General features: G+C 43.3%; 1 protein-coding gene across 1 annotated transcript in view; it reads left to right on the top strand.

Moving 5' to 3' along the window:
• The first annotated feature begins 1,380 nt into the window (after nt 1-1,380).
• Nucleotides 1,381-19,691, top strand: part of LOC120990331 (ADP-ribosyl cyclase/cyclic ADP-ribose hydrolase 1-like) — an 82,883-nt gene continuing 64,572 nt past the window's right edge. Inside the window, exon 1 of the mRNA XM_040419079.1 lies at nt 1,381-1,617. Within this exon, the coding sequence (XP_040275013.1) occupies nt 1,433-1,617 (185 nt within the window). The 5' untranslated portion in view covers nt 1,381-1,432. The remainder of the gene's footprint in view (nt 1,618-19,691) is intronic.

The following is a 19,691-nucleotide window of genomic DNA, read 5'->3' as shown; positions in this document are numbered from 1 at the left end:
AGTCCTGTGGGCGAAAATGCCTTGTGGATGCTAGAGGTCAGAGGAGAATGGGCCGACTGATTCAAGCTGATAGAAGAGCAACGTTGACTGAAATAACCACTCTTTACAACCGAGGTATGCAGCAAAGCATTTTTGAAGCCACAACACGCACAACCTTGAGGTGGATGGGCTACAACAGCAGAAGACCCCACCGGGTACCACTCATCTCCACTACAAATAGGAAAAAGAGGCTACAATTTGCACGAGCTCACCAAAATTGGACTGTTGAAGACTGGGAAAATGTTGCCTGGTCTGATGAGTCTCAATTTCTGTTGAGACATTCAAATGGTCCAAATTTGGTGTAAACAGAATGAGAACATGTATCCATCATGCCTTGTTACCACTGTGCAGGCTGGTGGTGGTGGTGTAATGGTGTGGGGGATGTTTTCTGGGCACACTTTAGGCCCCTTAGTGCCAATTGGGCATCGTTTAAATGCCACGGGCTACCTGAGCATTGTTTCTGACCATGTCCATCCCTTCATGACCACCATGTACCCATCCTCTGATGGCTACTTCCAGCAGGATAATGCACCATGTCACAAAGCTCGAATCATTTCAAATTGGTTTCTTGAACAGGACAATGAGTTCACTGTACTAAAATGGCCCCCACAGTCACCAGATCTCAACCCAATAGAGCATCTTTGGGATGTGGTGGAACGGGAGCTTCGTGCCCTGGATGTGCATCCCTCAAATCTCCATCAACTGCAAGATGCTATCCTATCAATATGGGCCAACATTTCTAAAGAATGCTATCAGCACCTTGTTGAATCAATGCCACGTAGAATTAAGGCAGTTCTGAAGGCAAAAGGGGGTCCAACACCATATTAGTATGGTGTTCCTAATAATTCTTTAGGTGAGTGTATGTCCTTCTTTATATATATATATATATATATATATATATATATATATATATATAGAGTACAACTGATCAGTCCATCCTGTTCTTTTACATGGGGCTCAAAGGGGACATTTATCAAGCTGGTGTAAAGTAGAATTGGCTTAGTTGCCCATAGCAACCAATCAGATTCCTCCTTTTATTATCTAAAGAAGCTCTGAAAAATGAAAGGTGGAATCTGATTGGTTGCTATGGGCAACTAAGCCAGTTCTACTTTACACCAGTTTGATAAATCTCCATCAAAGTCTGCATCAGCTCCGTCTTGATTAGTTAATGATTTGCTCAGAAATTCTTTGTCATCCCGTGATGAAGCAGCCTTTCAGAACTCGACAAAGACCGGCATATCTGTGTGTGCTGGAAACAAGAGGAGTGGGAGGGAGGGGACGAGCCGAATATAAAGTCAGCTGCTGACTGCTCAGGGACTGACTGGACGAGTGGGTGGCACATCCAAAGGAGCAGTCTTGTCCTGCAGAACAGAAGAACTGCACATCTAGACCTATGGCTAGGGACCTGTGGTTGTGGAGCATGCTGGCTCTGGTACTGATGGCTGTAGCATCCAGCATAGTGAATGCACATGCAACAGGTCAGCAGAAGTACTACAAAGGACCGGGGACGACGTCCAGCCTTCGAAACATCGTCATCGGACGTTGCTATCACTACATGTCCCTGAATCCAGGCATCGGGTGAGTAGAGATAAGACTCTCTAAAAGAGTAACTATATGTGTTGCCCATGGCAACCACAGTGCAGCTTTCATTTCTTAGGGCTCATGCACGTGAGCGGGTTTCCATGTTAAAAACAGACAGCGCCCGCAGTGAAAACTGACCCACTAAAGTCAGTTAAAACTGGTGCAAAGGAAAATTGGCTCAGTTGCCCATAGCAACGAATCAAATCCCACCTTTTATTTTTCAGCACTCCTTTAGAAAATGAAAGGATCAATCTGAATGGTTGTTAGGGGCATAAATCTCCCTCAATGAGGGACATTTGTTAAGCTAATTACGCCACTATTGTGAGGTAAAAAAGTCGCACATATGTGTGCCATAAAATAAAAGTTGTAGTAGGGCACACCTACATTCGGCTACACATGGAGACTGACTGTATTACCAGTGTAAGTTTATTAATTAATATATCACATCTAAAAACATTCTATAAAACATAAAAATCTCTAAAATTGCTACAGTAGGCAGATGGTATATTGCACACAAATTACAGTCCCGGTTTATGAGGTAGATGACATAGTGTCGGCGGCAATGATATCGTAAAATGTCACCACCACCCTATTTGTATAGAGATGTGGTGTGGTAATCACAATAAATGTACCATTTCCTTGTATAGGATAGTCTTTCAGTGCCAGATCCCTCTTCTGTATTGGATGTACTGCTGAAGAGAGTATTTATAGTGATGTCACTATTGAATTGAGTGTCCGTATTAGGTCTCCTCTCTGGATCCAAAAGGCAGGTTAGGGTACCTTCACACTTGCGGCAGAGGGATCCGGCAAGCAGTTCAGTCGCCGGAACTGCCTGCTGGATCAGGCAAAACGTATGCCAACTGATGGCATTAGTAAGACTGATCAGGATCCTTATCAGTCTTAAAAATGCCTGATCAGTCGAAAAAATGCATTGATCAGGCAAAACGGATTCAGCATTTATTTTTTTCACCTTTTTTTCAGTCTGCACATGCGCAGACCGGAAGGACGGATCCGGCACTAATACATTCCTATGTGAAAAAATGCCGTATCCGGCACTAATACATTCCTATGTGAAAAAATGCCGGATCCGGCATTCAGGCAAGTCTTCAGTTTTTTTCGCCCGAGATAAAACCGTAGCATGCTACGGTTTTCTCTTTTGCCTGATCAGTCAAAATGACTGAACTGAAGACATCCTGATGCATCCTGAACGGATTACTCTCCATTCAGAATGCATGGGGATATGCTGCTTAGGGCTCTTTCACACCTGCGTTCTTTTCTTGCGGCATAGAGTTCCGTCGTCGGGGCTCTATGCCGGAAGAATCCTGATCAGGATTATCCTAATGCATTCTGAATGGAGTGAAATCCGTTCAGGATGCATCAGGATGTCTTCAGTTCCGGTACGGAACGTTTTTTGGCCGGAGAAAATACCGCAGCATGCTGCGCTTTTTGCTCCGGCCAAAAATCCTGAAGACTTGCCGCAAGGCCGGATCCGGGATTAATGCCCATTGAAAGGCATTGATCCGGATCCGCCCTTAAGCTAAACGTCGTTTCGACGCATTGCCGGAGCCGACATTTAGCTTTTTCAGAGTGGTTACCATGGCTGCCGGGACGCTAAAGTCCTGGCAGCCATGGTAAAGTGTAGTGGGGAGCGGGGGAGCAGTGTACTTACCTTCCGTGCGGCTCCCCGGGCGCTCCAGAGTGACGTCAGGGCGCCCCAAGCGCATGGATCACGTCATCCATGCGCATGGGGCGCTCTGACGTCATTCTGGAGCGCCCCGGGAGCCGCACGGACTGTAAGTATACCGCTCCCCCGCTCCCCGCTCCTACTATGGCAACCAGGACTTTAATAGCGTCCTGGGTGCCATAGTAACACTGAAAGCATTTTGAAGACGGCTCCGTCTTCAAATGCTTTCAGTACACTTGCGTTGTTACGGATCCGGCGGGCACCTCCGGCAACGTAAGTGCATGCCGGATCCCAACAACGCAAGTGTGAAAGAGGCCTTATGGTCTTTTCCCTTCTGTTACTAGGCCGCTGGAGACTCCAGTTTGTCTGTCTCCGGTTTTTGGACTGGACACTTTTTGCTCAAATGTAAATAAAAGCTGAGAAATGTTTTTTTTTCTCCACAATAATGCCTCTTGTACATCGTCTTATTATCTTTTGGGAGACACCTATGTCTTTTCCCGTCAAAAAATGACTTGCTGGTTGAATAAAAGTAACTTTAAGTCAAAATTTGCCAGGGGTATGAATAGTTATGGGCAGCACTGTACATATACTTTCTAGCTTGTGCGCTGATTCCAGGTGCGCATCAGCCCGGCCACTGATCACATGGTCTTTTCTCTGTTCCAGTAGGCACGCACTAAGTGTGTGCGCAACTGCTGGCTGCGCAGATCATGCGCGATAGTATTTTTCATTAGCTACAGGTTGGAGCGCAGAGCAGGACCTGCGCATCATGTGATCAGGTCACTCCCCCTGCCTCGCTGTAATTCTTCCAGCGGGTTGGAAGGGGGGGGGGGGGGGTGCATGTGGAAGCTGATTGGCTTTTCCCAGCATCTTTGGTTCCCTCCCACCAATGTGAATGGATGTGACATGTGACAATCAAGTAATCTGGTGTTTTAAAGCCTGCATTTGGCTGACGTCCTCAACTCTGCCCAACCCCTGATGAAGCCAGGTTACTGGCGAAACATGTCGGGGGCAGATGCAGCTTTTAAATGTGTGTTTGTCCATTCCAATGTAGTCAGCAAGCTAATAATGTCAGATAGGCAATCAGTAATCACAATCTAGTGATAGCGCTTTTGCACTTCAGCCGCAGCACTAGCCAGTGAGCCAACTGTCAAATAGCTAGTTTAGCTAGTGAATGTGTATTTCAGCCAGTACACCAGCTAGTAAGCCAAATGCAGTATTGCCGGTCAGTCAGTTTAGGTAGTGGCTATATAAGGGTATGTGTAGAACCACCAAATATAGCAATCCAAGGGGACTGCAATATGTGCGGAAAAATAACAAAACACCAAATCAAAAGCGCACGTATGACATTACACAAAAATTTATTAGTACGCCCCCTAGAGGAAGCAAGGCGAAACACGCGTCAGGGTTGGTGTTCACTCCTGGCCTCTGGTCTGTATTGTTCTCTTATGCTACTTTTTGCACTTATCATACATTGGTGTTTGTTTTGTCCTTACCAAGGTATATGGGATAGTATTCCAACTCATCAGCTTAATTCTTGTTGGGATTTTTCTCTGTAAGGTTACAGTAGCTACTGGTATGGCTACTTATGGGACTTGTGCAATATTATTTACTTTATTAGATTTTAAGTGATATGTGTATAATAATTACTGGCACAGCATACCCTATGTAGATGTGACAATGAGGCCTTGAATGACCAGGGTGAACTAATACTGTCATAGTACCTTCATGTATTGCTGCTAATTATTTTATTCTGTGATATGTTTGTTGTATGATTTGTTGTACTAATACATTTTTTGTGTAATATCTTATGTGCGCTTTTGATTTGGTGTTTTGTATAAGGGTATGTGTGCGGTGTGACTATGTGTGAATAAATCAGTGTCTGACAGCTATTGGCATAGTGTGAAGTAACTGATTGGAAATCCTACAACTGGTAGCTTCCAAAATAAGAGCACACTAGTTCTGCCATGCACCATGGGCATAGAAATGTCAGTGACCCATGTGTCAAGATAGTTATGGATTATGGCTCCTGGTTAAATTAGAAGAGGAAGCGATAAGATGTCTCGTGGGTAGCGTCAAATAAAAAATAAAAAGTGAGTGGGCAGGTATCTATTAGTGTAGAAGACTCTGCCTTAATGACCAACTCTCAGCTCCAGAAAGGGAAGTTCCTATACCTATCTTGACACATGGGTACAGCTCCCCCCCCCGGTCCCCCTTTTTCCCTCCCCCTTTTCTCCCCCTTTCTCATATTAAACTCGCAACGCTCTAGCGGGTACTGTTATTCCTTTTTATTGTATAGCATATGTCGCCCACACCTCATGTATTCTAGCTAAGGTTTCTTTTTGTACACATCTGTTTGTGTATGGGTTTTTACTTCAAGCCTCTCTGCTGACCTCTAAACGGGTGAATAAGTTTGTGATTGATATACTTTGCTATACGCTTGTGTTTGGTTTATATGCGGATGTACCGCATTTCTTGTTCTGTCATATATTTCAATAAAAAGAACTTTGAAAAGAAATGTCAGTGACGGTATGTAAATAACCAAGTATCTGACAACTACTGTCAACGGTATGAGAGGATGAGTACATCAGTGAAGTAACTTGATTACAACCTATCAATAGGTAGCTCTTAAAATAAGGGCACACAGACCCAGCCACGTATCTAGGGCAAGTGAATGTCAGTAAATTAATTGACGTTCAATCACAGGTCTGACAGCTACTGATAAAGTGTCAGATCAAAATACATACCTTTTGTCTGCGACATTACTAAGCTAGTGGGCAATATAAACGGACTCACTGGTAATTAACCCGTAGAGGACATGTACGGCGCAAATGTCCGTGACTTAAGGACCAGCGTCGTACAGGTACGGCGCTGTGATCGGGCGGGTGCAGGAGATGCGCCCTCCCGATCCGCGGCAGGGGTCCAGCAGTCACTGATAGCCGGACCCCTGCTGCATGCGCCGGAAACGGTGAAATCACCGATGCCGGCGCATTAACCCTTGATGACCGCGGCACATGCGATGTCCTTACGGATATCGGAGCTGCCATCGGGTCCCCGTGCTGCTGTGACGGGGACCCGATGGCATGGAAGGCAGCGAGATGCCTTCCTTAGGCCTCTTTCACACTTGCGTTGTTGGGATCCGGCGTGCACTTCCGTTGCCGGAGGTGCCCGCCGGATCCGGAAAAACGCAAGTGTACTGAAAGCATTTGAAGACGGAACCGTCTTCCAAATGCTTTCAGTGTTATACTATGGCAGCCAGGACGCTATTAAAGTCCTGGTTGCCATAGTAGGAGCAGGGAGCGGGGGAGCGGTATACTTACAGTCCGTGCGGCTCCCGGGGCGCTCCAAAATGACGTCAGAGCGCCCCATGCGCATGGATGACGTGATCCATGCGATCACATGATCCATGCGCTTGGGGCGCCCTGACGTCACTCTGAAGCGCCCCGGGAGCCGCACGGACTGTAAGTATACTGCTCCCCCGCTCCCCACTACACTTTAACATGGCTGCCAGGACTTTAGCGTCCCGGCAGCCATGGTAACCACTCTGAAAAAGCTAAACGTCAGATCCGGTAATGCGCCGAAACGACGTTTAGCTTAAGGCCGGATCAATGCCTTCCAATGGGCATTAATTCCGGATCCGGCCTTGTGGCAAGTGTTCCGGATTTTTGGCCGGAGCAAAAAGCGCAGCATGCTGCCAAAAAACTGAAGACATCCTGATGCATCCTGAACGGATTTCTCTCCATTCAGAATGCATTAGGATAATCCTGATCAGGATTCTTCCGGCATAGAGCCCCGACGACGGAACTCTATGCCGGAAGAAAAGAACGCAGGTGTGAAAGAGCCCTTAGGCATCGGGCTGCCTTCCGGGGGAGAGCCTGTGAGATCCAGCCCCCTGGATCTCACAGGCAGGAAGCTGTATGTGTAATTACTGTATGTGTAATACGAACCGGTCAATATGAACGCGGCAATACTTAATATGTGCAAAAGGATATTTTTATTTTATTTTTTACTTGAAACGTAACTTTTTTTTTGGAAAACTTAATTTTTTAACTTTTATTTTCACTTTATTTTTTGTCCCACTCTGGGATTTAAACTTTTGGGGGTCTGATCCCCTTTACAATGCATTCCAATACTTCTGTATTTGAATGCATTGGCTGTAAGTGTATTACAGCCATATTAAGTATCGCCGCGTTCGTATCGACCGGCTCTATAAAACGAACACATAACTTAACCCCTCAGGTGAACACCGTAAAAAAAAAAAAAAATTGTGCTAAATAAACCATTTTTTGGTCACCTTTCCTCACTAAAAGTGCAACACCAAGCGATCAAAAAGGCGTATACCCCCCAAAATAGTACCAATCTAACCGTCACCTCATCCCGCAAAAAATGAGCCCCTACCTAAGACAATCACCCAAAAAATTTAAGAAAACTATCAGTCTTGTATACTTTGAGGGGTGTAGTTTCTAAAATGTGGTCACTTTTTTGGAGTTTCTACTCCAGGGGTGCATCAGGGGGTCTTCAAATGTGACATGGCAGCTTAAAATTTTCCCAGTGAAATCTGCTTTCTAAAAACCATATGGCATTCGTTTCCTTCTGCGCAATGCCGTGTGCCCGTAAAGCAGTTTACGAGCACATATAGGGTGTTTCTGTAAACTACAGAATCAGGGTCATAAATATCGAGTTTTGTTTGGCTGTTAACCCTTGCTCTGTAACTGGAAAAAATGGATTAAAATGGAAAATCTGCCAAAAAAGTGAAATTTTGAAATTTTATCTCTATTTTCCATTTATTCTTGTGGAACACCTAAAGGGTTACCACAGTTTGTAAAATCAGTTTTGAATACCTTGAGGGGTGTAGTTTCTAAAATGGGGTCATTTATGGGTGGTTTCTATTATGTAAGCCTCACAAAATGACTTCAGACCTGAACTGGTCCTTAAAAAGTGGGTTTTGGAAATGCTGGTTTCACACGGGCGTTGCGGGAAAAGGTGCGGGTGCGTTGTGGGAACATGCACGATTTTTCCGCGTGAGTGCAAAACATTGTAATGCGTTTTGCACGCGCGTGAGAAAAATCGTCATGTTTGGGATCGGTGGTGATGGATCATGTGATGAACGCAGTGACATCATCAAAGGTCCTATTGCTCACAGTTAAAGACAGCTGCGCGAACAAGTGGATTAAGGTGAGTTAAATTTTTATTTTATTTTTTTAACCCCTCCAGCCCTATTTTACTTAGCATTCTGTATTCAGAATGCTATTATTTTCCCTTATAACCATGTTATAAGGGGAAATAATAATGATCGGGTCTCCATCCCGATCGTCTCCTAGCAACCGTGAGTGAAAATCGCACCGCATCCGCACTTGCTTGCGGATGCTTGCTATTTTCACGCAAACCCCATTCACTTCTATGGGGCCTGCGTTGCGTGAAAAACGCAGAATATAGAACATGCTGCGATTTTCACGCAAAGCACAAGTAATGCGTGAAAATCACCGCTCGTGTGCACAGCCCCATAGAAATGAATGGGTCATGATTCAGTGCGGGTGCAATGCGTTCAACTCACGCATCGCATCCGCGCGGAATACTCGCCTGTGTGAAAGGAGCCTAAGCCTTCTAATGTCCCCAAAAAATAAAATGGCATTCACAAAATGATCCAAACATGAGGTAGACATATGGGGAATGTAAAGTAATAACTATTTTTGGAAGTATTACTATCTATTATAAAAGTAGAGAAATTGACATTTGGAAATTTGCTAATTTTTCAAATTTTTTGGTAAATTTAGAATTTTTTTATAAATAAAAAAATAATAATTTTACTCAATTTTACCACTGTCATGAAGTACAATATGTGACGAAAAAATTATCTCAGAATGGCTTGGATAAGTAAAGCGTTTTAAAGTTATCACCACATAAAGTGACACATGTTAGATTTGCAAAAAATGGCCTGGTCCTTAAGGTGAAAAATGGCAGGGTCCTGAAGGGGTTAAATGCTGGATGTTAAGGAGTGAGAGGAGATTGTGCACATATCCACCACCTGTTCAGGAGACTTCCGGGCACACAAAGGAGTGGCAAACAAAGTTTTTAAGCTGTGTGTTGGCTCGCAGCCATTTTAATTACACAAATAAAAGTGAAGTTTTAATTGATTTACTCCCTGGGTCAAGTTAGGTTATGAGCCGCTTAGGCTTTGGAATATTTTCTATCTGGGGTTTAAAAATACTATTTCTTTTTTAAGTTTTCTATTGAGTCTTGGACCCAAAAGTTACTGTTTGTGAGCCAGAAGCCCTACCATTGAACTATGGGCTCAGCCATTGGCAGCTATGGATTTTCTTTGGCTGTGTGATTTAGCATACAAATACATAGTATATCTAAATTTCATTATGACTTTGACCCTGATCTGTGAAAAAATCCCCACCTCAAAGTCAAACTCTGATATCAGAGTTAGATATGAAAACCAGATGCCAAAGTCAGATGTCAGATTGAGGTGTCATAGAGTGATATATGAAAGTCAGATGTCAGAATCAGGTGTCAGACTCAGTTGTCAGTCAAGGTTCAGACTCAGGTGTCAGATGTCACAGTCAGGGGTCAGAGTCAGGTGTCAGGGTCGGTATTTTGCCTCAAATTCACATTATTCTGATATGTGACTACGATATCAGACAATGTCCTAAAATGAACGCTGTACAGAGGACTGGAGCGGTGGGGAGCAGGTAAGTATGATCCTTTCAGTAGGGGAGGCAGACTGCAGACACCTGTTAGAAATTATGTATTCCCAGAGGACCCCTATAAATGGGTTCTCCAGGTTTCTACACAGAAGGAAATCCATAACAAGTCAATTTGTGTCATGGATTTCATATTTTTTGCAAATCTGAGGCAAACCTGCACCAGCCTAATTTCCAAAACAAACTTCACAAATTTGGTGCGGATTTTGCTGTTGTGGAATACTGCTAGATCTGCAGAAAATGTGTGGCGGACTTGCCACATGTGGCCTTACCTTTACGGACCTTCACTTAACGACACATCCAGGTAAAGCCTCAAGCAGACGTCCGTGGAACACGGTCCGTGAGATACCGGACTGGCATTGCAGGAGCGGCACGGATACCGGACAGACAATCATTATCATTATAGATAGAAGAGGGGTGCTTGGTGGCTTCAATAGTTTTACCAATTGAATTTCATTCTATATGTCTATGTATAGTGCGTTTGCATTTTTATGTGATAGGTTATGGCATATGGTGTCTATTATTTCAGCACAGCATGTCAGGATTAGGCTTGGTTCACACTGGAGATTTTTCTATGCATACATTAATACATGTGTTGTACAGTATATATGCACTGATTTAGCATCAGAGGACATTTAATCAGGTTTACTTATAGGAAGATAGCACAAAAAAACAAAACAAAAAAAAAATGTATTCACATATAAAGGGTTAAAGGGTTTCTATCACTTCGTATCACATATTTAGCTGTCAGACACTAGCGATCCGCTAGTGTCTGCTCTACCAAACCATCCTAATATAATAGGTTTTGGGGCAGCCGTTTTGCTAAAAAAAGAACTTATATTGATATGCCTCTAGGTGTTATGGGGGCGTCATTAGCACCTAGAAGCTCGGTCTACCTTCACAAACTGCCGCCGCCCAGCGCGTCCCTCCAGCCCGCCCATCTCCTCTGGAATGTGATCCTCCCTGTGAGCGTCTGTATTCGGCGCATGCGCAGTGAATGTCTGACCGCTTCCCTGCACAGACATCTCCACTGCGCCTGTTCCTCGGGGCACTATGACGTCATCGGCGCAGGCGCAGTGGAGATGTCTGAGCAGGGAAGCGGTCAGACATTCACTGCGCATGCGCCGAATACATACGTTCACAGGGAGGATCGCATTCCAGAGGAGATGGGTGGGCTGGAGGGACGCGCTGGGCGGCGGCAGTTTGTGAAGGTAGACGGAGCCTCTAGGTGCTAATGACGCCCCCATAGCACCTAGAGGCTCATTAGCATATAGATATAAGTTCTTTTTTTTAGCAAAACGGCTGCCCCAAAACCTATCATATTAGGATGGTTTGGTAGAGCAGACACTAGCGGATCGCAAGTGTCTGACAGCTAATTATGTGAAACGAAGTGATAGAAACCCTTTAAAAGGCTATCTGCCCACTAAATGTAGTATAACACTTCGTATAGAGGGTAGGGATAACTTGCGCGTAAAGACCCCTCAGTTTGCTTGACGGCCGACACCTGCACAACTCCCTGCCCTGAGATTAGTGGACACGTCCATTCATCCACCTTGCTCACTTGAATCAGCGGCAATACAGATGGCTAACCTGCCTGTTCCCCTATTAGTCTCCCTAAGTCTAATACATGGCTACATATGTTCCTATTATCTCCTTTCCCTCTATGTGTTTCTGTGCTGGACTCTGCCAGCAATTCATCAGGAGCAGTGTGGAGAAGAAACACTATATCTGAATTAGGTAAGTGTGCCGCAATACATAGCCACCAAAACTATGATGGCCGTAGAGCGGCCGCCAGGTGTTACTTCCTATATCTAGATAGCCAAACCCCCTGGGGGGAGCCTATCAACGGATCATCCAATCAAACGGGGAGGTGTGTCAACCTACTCCTACCCTCCGTTGCTTGTCATCACGGCAAACGACCAGGGGGTAAAGAAAAGGATACATGTTTGCAGGCGACTAAGGTCGGCTATACAATGTCCTGACTACTGACATAGCCCTAAAAGCAGCAGGGCAAATGTGTGGTATTCACAAAAACGATCCCACCACAGTCATGGCTACATTGTTAGATAAATACGCATATCAAAGTGATCCGACACAAATGCCACAGTATATGTCACTGGGGTGTCAAAAACCACATCCCTCAAATAGAATTAGGATAAGCAGATATAGTTGCATCCTCAAAAGATGATCAAATATACACCAGGGATACATTGGATGTGGACACCATATGGATATACATATCCCCTAATGAGGATGCGTGTAATGTTAAGGCAAAAGGTTGTTAGAAATACATATATCATACACACCATTACTTATCATAAGGTGCTACCCATATGTATGAGAAAGAGGGGGTAGGTTGACAAATACCCTAATCCTCTCAGGTTATGGTACCTACTGTATATAAAACAGGTATATGAGATGAATTCATTCAACCCGTAAGGTTTCATGGTTTGAAGCCTGAAGGTCCATTCTGCCTCCTTACGCAACAGAAGATTATCCACATCCCCCTCTCATGTTCAACTCCCTGGAAACTAATGCAGTTGGGTCTCCCAGAGTGACAAGTCGCCACGTGCTGTGCGAGCAGAGTATCATCCTGTTTGGCAATATTGGAGAAATGTTCCCCTACTCGTCTTCTGAACTCCCTCTTTGTCTTGCCCACATATTGCTTAAGACAGATACAGGTGGCCAGGTACACCCCACCTACAGTTCTACAGTTGATGAATGCTCTAATACTGTAGCTGCGTCCCATCACCGAGCTAGTCATTACATGCCACACAATTGCCGCGTGTAAATGTGCCAGATGGTCTTTTGTGGAGCCAGGTATCCTGAACCGGGGTCCTAAATGCACTATGGACCAGTTTATCTCTCAGGTTACCACCTCTCCGGTAAGTGATCAAAGGATAATCACCCGGATCTGATTTTAAAATGCCCCAGGAGGCCTGGAGAATCGCACGTATCTCTCTGTGTGCCACATCAAATGTCCCCACAATCCTTACTTTGTCATCCTCCGTCTCGCGTTTTTCAGGATACAAAAGACTATCTCTGTTACAGCTGGCCACATGTTGAAAGGCTTTTTTCAGGTATGGTGCAGGATAGCCTCTTTGCCTAAATCTCCTTTGGAGGTCGTCCGCCACCGTCCTGAAATCCGCCCCCTCTGAACAATTCCGTCAGGTCCTTAAATACTGGCCCTTGGGAATCACACACTTCAGTCGCCACGGATGCCCACCGTCCCATCTTAACAGAGAATTGGTGGCTGTGGATTTGCTGAACATATTGGTGACTATCTTTCTGGAAAAACTAAATTCGTGGGTGACCTCAATTAAGACCTAACTTTTAATACATCATTAAAATAATATGCCCAAAAAGAAGCGGAAGACCGCCCGCCAGGGTGTAACACATTTATCACAAATCCCTCAGTGGTGAATAAATACAGAATTGCTATATTAGTGCCAGGAGACATACAGAGGGGATGGGGCAGTAGGGAGGGGAAGGGAAAACTGGGTCTTTTCCTCCTAGTAAGCCCTCCTCTAATGATCCTAAACGCTGGGAATCAACATGCTCACCCTAAACAGGGCGATCCCACTGCATGTCTCCTTCCTCCTAGTATAACCCTTAATGTCCCTATGCCGCGGCAATTGACCGCCCAGCTTCATCGGGGGAAAAGGAGCAAGCGGAGGAACTGCCACCTGGCACAAGAGAAGAAAACACAAAGATATAGCGACATAAAGCAACTACGCAGGTATATGATGTCATGTCCAGGCATAAACATATAATTATGCACAGAAAATCAAGCAGTATATAGCTATGTCCCAGTACCACTCTGCCCAGTCAATGGGAGAACCCGAGCATTAAACCAGGTACCCCTGCTCTAAAGAGGGGAGGGTGTCTGGTTCATACGAAAAGGTCCGAAATTGATGGAAACACCACTGAAATGGTTCGTGAACAGCAAGGGAAGGATGTCTGGATGAATCTTGGACTCCCAGGTCGTTGCTGGGAATGATGTTGTCTGAGTAGTAAAACATTATATGCGAGGGCCTACAGGTGAGCTGACCCTCTAAAAAATTATATGCGAGGGCCTGCAGGTGAGCTGACTCTATAAAAGAGTGTAGGTGAGGGCCTGCTGGTGAGCTGACCCTGTAAAACATTATATGTGAGGGCCTGCAGATGAGCTGACCCTGTAAAACATTATATGCAAGGGCCTGCAGGTGAGCTGACCCTGTAAAACATTATATGCGGGGGCCTGCAGGTGAGCTGACCCTCTAAAAAATTATATGCGAGGGCCTGTAGGTGAGCTGACCCTGTAAAAGATTGTAGGTGAGGGCCTGCTGGTGAGCTGACCCTGTAAAACATTATATGCGAGGGCCTGCAGGTGAGCTGACCCTGTGAAACATTATATCCGAGGGTCTGCTAGTGAGCTGACCCTCTAAAAAATAATATGCGAGGCCCTGCTGGTGAGATGACCCTCTAAAAATTATATGTGAGAGCCTGCAGGTGAGCTGACCCTGTAAAAGATTGTAGGTGAGGGCCTGCTAGTGAGCTGACCTTCTAAAAAATTATATGCGAGGGCCTGCAGGTGAGCTGACCCTCTAAAAAATTATATTCGAGGGCCTGCAGGTGAGCTGACCCTCTAAAAAATTATATACGAGGGCCTACAGGTGAGCTGACCCTCTAAAAAATTATATGCGAGGGCCTGCAGGTGAGCTGACCCTCTAAAAAATTATATGCGAGGGCCTGCAGGTGAGCTGACGCTCTAAAAAATTATATGCGAGGGCCTGTAGGTGAGCTGACCCTGTAAAACATATGTGAGGGCCTGCAGGTGAGCTGACCCTGTAAAACATTATATCCGAGGGTCTGCTAGTGAGCTGACCCTCTAAAAAATAATATGCGAGGCCCTGCTGGTGAGATGACCCTCTAAAAAATTCTATGCGAGAGCCTGCAGGTGAGCTGACCCTGTAAAAGATTGTAGGTGAGGGCCTGCTGGTGAGCTGACCCTCTAAAAAATTATATGCGAGGGCCTGCAGGTGAGCTAACCCTCTAAAAAATTATATGCAAGGGCCTGCAGGTGAGCTGACCCTCTAAAAAATTATATGCGAGGGCATTATATGTGACGAATAAGCATGTTGATATGATGGAGGAGGATGAGAAAAGAAAGATTTAACCATATACCCTTGTTTGTGGTGGAAGGGGTGCATGGGAATACAGTGTATTCAGTACATTTTAAACAACACATTTAAAGTGCCTTTATGTTCAGACGTTTTTCTCTGGTGGAGTCGAGAAGTCATGGTCAATCCAGGCCTTGTTCATTTTTATGAGTCAACCTGTCAGCATTTTCAGTTGACAGGTGGATACACTTATCTGTTATAATGCCAGCAGCAGCACTAAATAACTGCTCTGACAAAACGCCGGCGGCAGGGCAGGCCAGCACCTCCAAGGCATAGAGTTCCAGGACAGTTCGTGCCACGTGTCCAGCTTGGACACCCAGTAGTTGTAAGGCATTGAAGGATCATTGAGGATGCTGACACGGTCTGCTATGTATTCCGTCACCATTTTCCCAAATTTTTCCCTCCTTGTCACAGTAGGCTGCGCATCAGGGTTAGGGTGCTGGCGGGGTGTCATGAAACTGTCTCAGGCTTTGGAGAGTGTTGCCCTGCCTCTGTTGGAACTGCTGTGTGTTCCCTCTTGTCTCGGGACATCCCAAAACATTTAATGTGAAAATTGCTTAATGTAGCTTAATGTACCATAATGTGCCTAAACCTCAATCAATTGCCTTGAAACTTTGCACAACCTAAGATCTCAGCTTCCCAAACCTATCCTGGAAGTTTCATGGATTTTGGTTACCCACAAGGCAAATGAGTTACATTAAGCTTGCTTTTGGGGAGCTTAACCCCTTCCCGACATATGACGTAACAGTACATGATGGGGGCAGGTGCATTCCCGCATTTTGACGTACTATTACATCAAATGCAACTATTGTGTTAAAGTGAAATAATAAAAAAAAGTATACATAGTAGGTATTGTCGCATCTGTAACAACCAGCTCTATAAAAATATCACATGAATTAACCCCTCAGGTGAACAAAGTAAAAAAAATAAAACTGTGCCAAAAAAAGACATTTTTGGTCACCTTACATCACAAAAATTGCAACACCAAGAGATTAAAAGGCGTATGCCCCCCAAAATAGTACCAATCAAACAGTCACCTAAACCCGCAAAAAATTAGATCCTACCTAAGACAATCGCCCCAAAAAATTAAAAAAAATATGACTCTCAGATAATAAAGACACTAAAATAAGATTTTTGGGCTTCAAAAATGATATTATTGTGTTAAAGTGAAATAAAAATAAAAAAGTAGATATGTTAGATATTGCCGTGTCCGTAACAACCTGCTATATAAAAATATCACATGACCTAACTCCTCAGGTGAACACCGTAAAAAAATAACATAAAAACAGTGCCAAAAAAGCCATTTTTTGTCACCTAACATCATTTAAAGTGCAACACCAAGCGATCAAAAAGGTCTATGCCACCCAAAATAGAACCAATCAAACCGTCATCTCATCCCGCAAAAAATTAGCTCCTACCCAAGACAATTGGTCAAAAAATAAAGCTATGGCTCTCAGACTATGGAGACACTAAAACATAATTTTTATTGTTTCAAAAATGCTATTATTGTGTAAAAAACTTAAATAAATAAGAAAAAGTACACATATTAGGTACTGCAACGTCTGTAACGACCTACTCTATAAAAATATCACATGACCTAACCCCTCAGGTGAACGCTGTAAAAATAAATAAATAAAATCTGTGCAAAACAACCAATTTTTGTGGTCACCTTGCCTCATAAAGTGTAATAATGAATGATCAAAAAATCATATGTACCCGAAAATGGTACCAATAAAAACGTCAACTCTTCCTGCAAAAAATGAGCCCCTGCACAAGACGATTGGCAGAAAAATAACAAAATATGGCGTTCAGAAAATGGAGACACAAAAACATATTTTTTTTAAAAATGCTTAAAATGTAAAACTAAAACAAACAAACATATGTACCTGAAAATAGTACCAATAAAACTGTCACCTTATCCCCTAGTTTCCAAAATGGGGTCACTATTGGGAGTTTCTACTGTAGGGGTGCATCAGGGGGGCTTCAATTGGGGCAAGCAAAACCAGTCCAGCAAAATCTGCCTTCTAAAAACCATGCGGCAGTCCTTTCCTTCTGCAACCTGCTCTCAGTTTATGACCACATGTGGGGTGTTTCTGTAAACCTCAGAATCAGGGTAATAAATGTTGAGTTTTGTCTGGCCGTTAACAAAAAAATTTGATTAAAATTGAATCTGCCAAAAAAGTTAAATTTTGACATTTTATCTCATAGAAACATAGAAACATAGAATGTGTCGGCAGATAAGAACCAGTTGGCCCATCTAGTCTGCCCAATATACTGAATACTATGGATAGCCCCCGGCCCTTATCTTATATGAAGGATGGCCTTATGCCTATCCCATGCATGCTTAAACCCCTTCACTGTATTTGCAGCTACCACTTCTGCAGGAAGGCTATTCCATGCATCCACTACTCTCTCAGTAAAGTAATACTTCCTTATATTACTTTTAAACCTTTGCCCCTCTAATTTAAAACTGTGTCCTCTTGTGGTAGTTTTTCTTCTTTTAAATATGCTCTCCTCCTTTACCGAGTTGATTCCCTTTATGTATTTAAAAGTTTCTATCATATCCCCTCTGTCTCGTCTTTCTTCCAAGCTATACATGTTAAGGTCCTTGAATCTTTCCTGGTAAGTTTTATCCTGCAATCCATGTACTAGTTTAGTAGCTCTTCTCTGAACTCTCTCTAGAGTATCTCCATTTTCCTTTAATTCTTGTGGAACACCTAAAGGGTTAACAAAGTTTGTAAAATCAGTTTTAAGTAACTTGAGGGGTGTAGTTTCTACAATGTGGTCATTTATGGGGGGTTTCTATTATTTAACCCCCACAAAGTGACTTCAGACCTGAACTGGTCCTTAAAAAGTGGGTTCTGGAAATTTTCTTTACATTTTTTTGAATTGCTTCTAAAATTCTACGCCTTCTAACGTCCCCAAAAAATAAAATGACATTTGCAAAATGATGCCAACATAAAGTAGACATATGGGGAATGTTAAGTAATAAATATTTTATGAGGTATCACTTTCTGTTTTAAAAGCAGAGAAATGTAAATTTTAAAAATTGCTAATTTTTTAAAATTTTGGGTAAATTTCTAATTTTTTCATAAATAAAGATGAACTATATTGACTCAAATTTATGACTGTTATGAAGTACAATGTGTCACGAGAAGACAATCTCAGAATGGCTTGGATAAGTAAAAGCGTTCCAAAGTTATTACCACATAAAGTGACACATGTCAGATTAGCAGAAAATGGCCTGGGCAGGAAGGTGAAAACTGGCCTGGGGTAGAAGGGGTTAAAAGATGATAGAGGAGTTACACATACACTACCTTCCAAAATAAACGAAATCTTAAAAGAATACTACTCAGCTCTATATTCAGAGCAGAGGAAGCAGAGAAATAGCTTCTAAATACATCACTGTCCCGAATAAATCAGGCGGATTTAGCTACATTAAATAACCCAATTTCAATAGAAGAGGTAACAGAGAATATAATGTGGACAACTGGCAGAAAATAAAGCCCCAGGTCCTGACGGCTTTACGGGAGAATTTTATAAAATTCTGAAAGAAGAAATCTCACCAGTCCTGATGACCTTATCAAATGAATAGATGTCAGACCTGGCACGCATCACTTATATAAAAGTACTTCCAAAACCTGGCAAAGATACTCTATTAGCAGCTTCTTACAGGCCAATATCTCTAATAAATGTAGATAAAAAATTTATATCCAAAATACTAGCAAGTAGATTAGCCAGACTGATGCCTGATCTGCTTTCTACAGCCCAAGCGGGTTTTACACAAAATAGAGCTGCAGTAACAAACATCAGAAAAGTACTGGCAGTGCTAGATGATATAAAGATGAAGCCAAGAGTAGGCCAGTCCCCGACCATAGTAGCTATAGATGCAGAAAAAGCGTTTGACAATGTGGCCTGGGACTGGCTGAATAAAGTGCTAGATTAAGTGGGATTAGAGGGACCTTTCCGAAGCTATCTTGCAGCATTATACAACTCTCCTATGGCACAAGTATACACAACGGATCATTTATCATACAAGTTTACATTACAAAAAGGTACCCGTCAGGGATGTCCTTTATCCCCCTTACTATTTAATCTGGTCATCGAACCATAATCCAGAGCCATAGCTGATAATAAAGAAATTAGAGGCATCACAATAGGGAATGATGAGGTTAAACACATGCTATTCGCGGACGACTTACTGGTATTCCTAGCACAACCACAACAAGACCTGACCAAATTATTTAGCCTTCTAACCCACTTCGGATCCTTCTCAGGCTTCAAAGTAAATATATCAAAATGTGAAATGCTCTTCCTGTCACACACGAAAAACTTTGAGACACGAAAGATATTCCAGTAAAAATAGTACACATCTCTATCAAATACTTAGGAATACACATAGGAAAAACGGCAGAGTCCCTATATCTTCTAAACTACCCCGAATTGATCAAACACATAAAAACAGATTTAGATAGATGGGGTCACCTGCCATTGTCATTGATGGGTAGGTGTCATTTAATA

This window comes from Bufo bufo, chromosome 2 (genome assembly GCF_905171765.1).
Source record: "Bufo bufo chromosome 2, aBufBuf1.1, whole genome shotgun sequence".
In the NCBI taxonomy this organism is placed as follows: domain Eukaryota; kingdom Metazoa; phylum Chordata; class Amphibia; order Anura; family Bufonidae; genus Bufo; species Bufo bufo.
The sequence above is the reverse complement of the archived record's forward strand: the minus strand, read 5'-3'. Positions and strand labels throughout refer to the sequence as shown.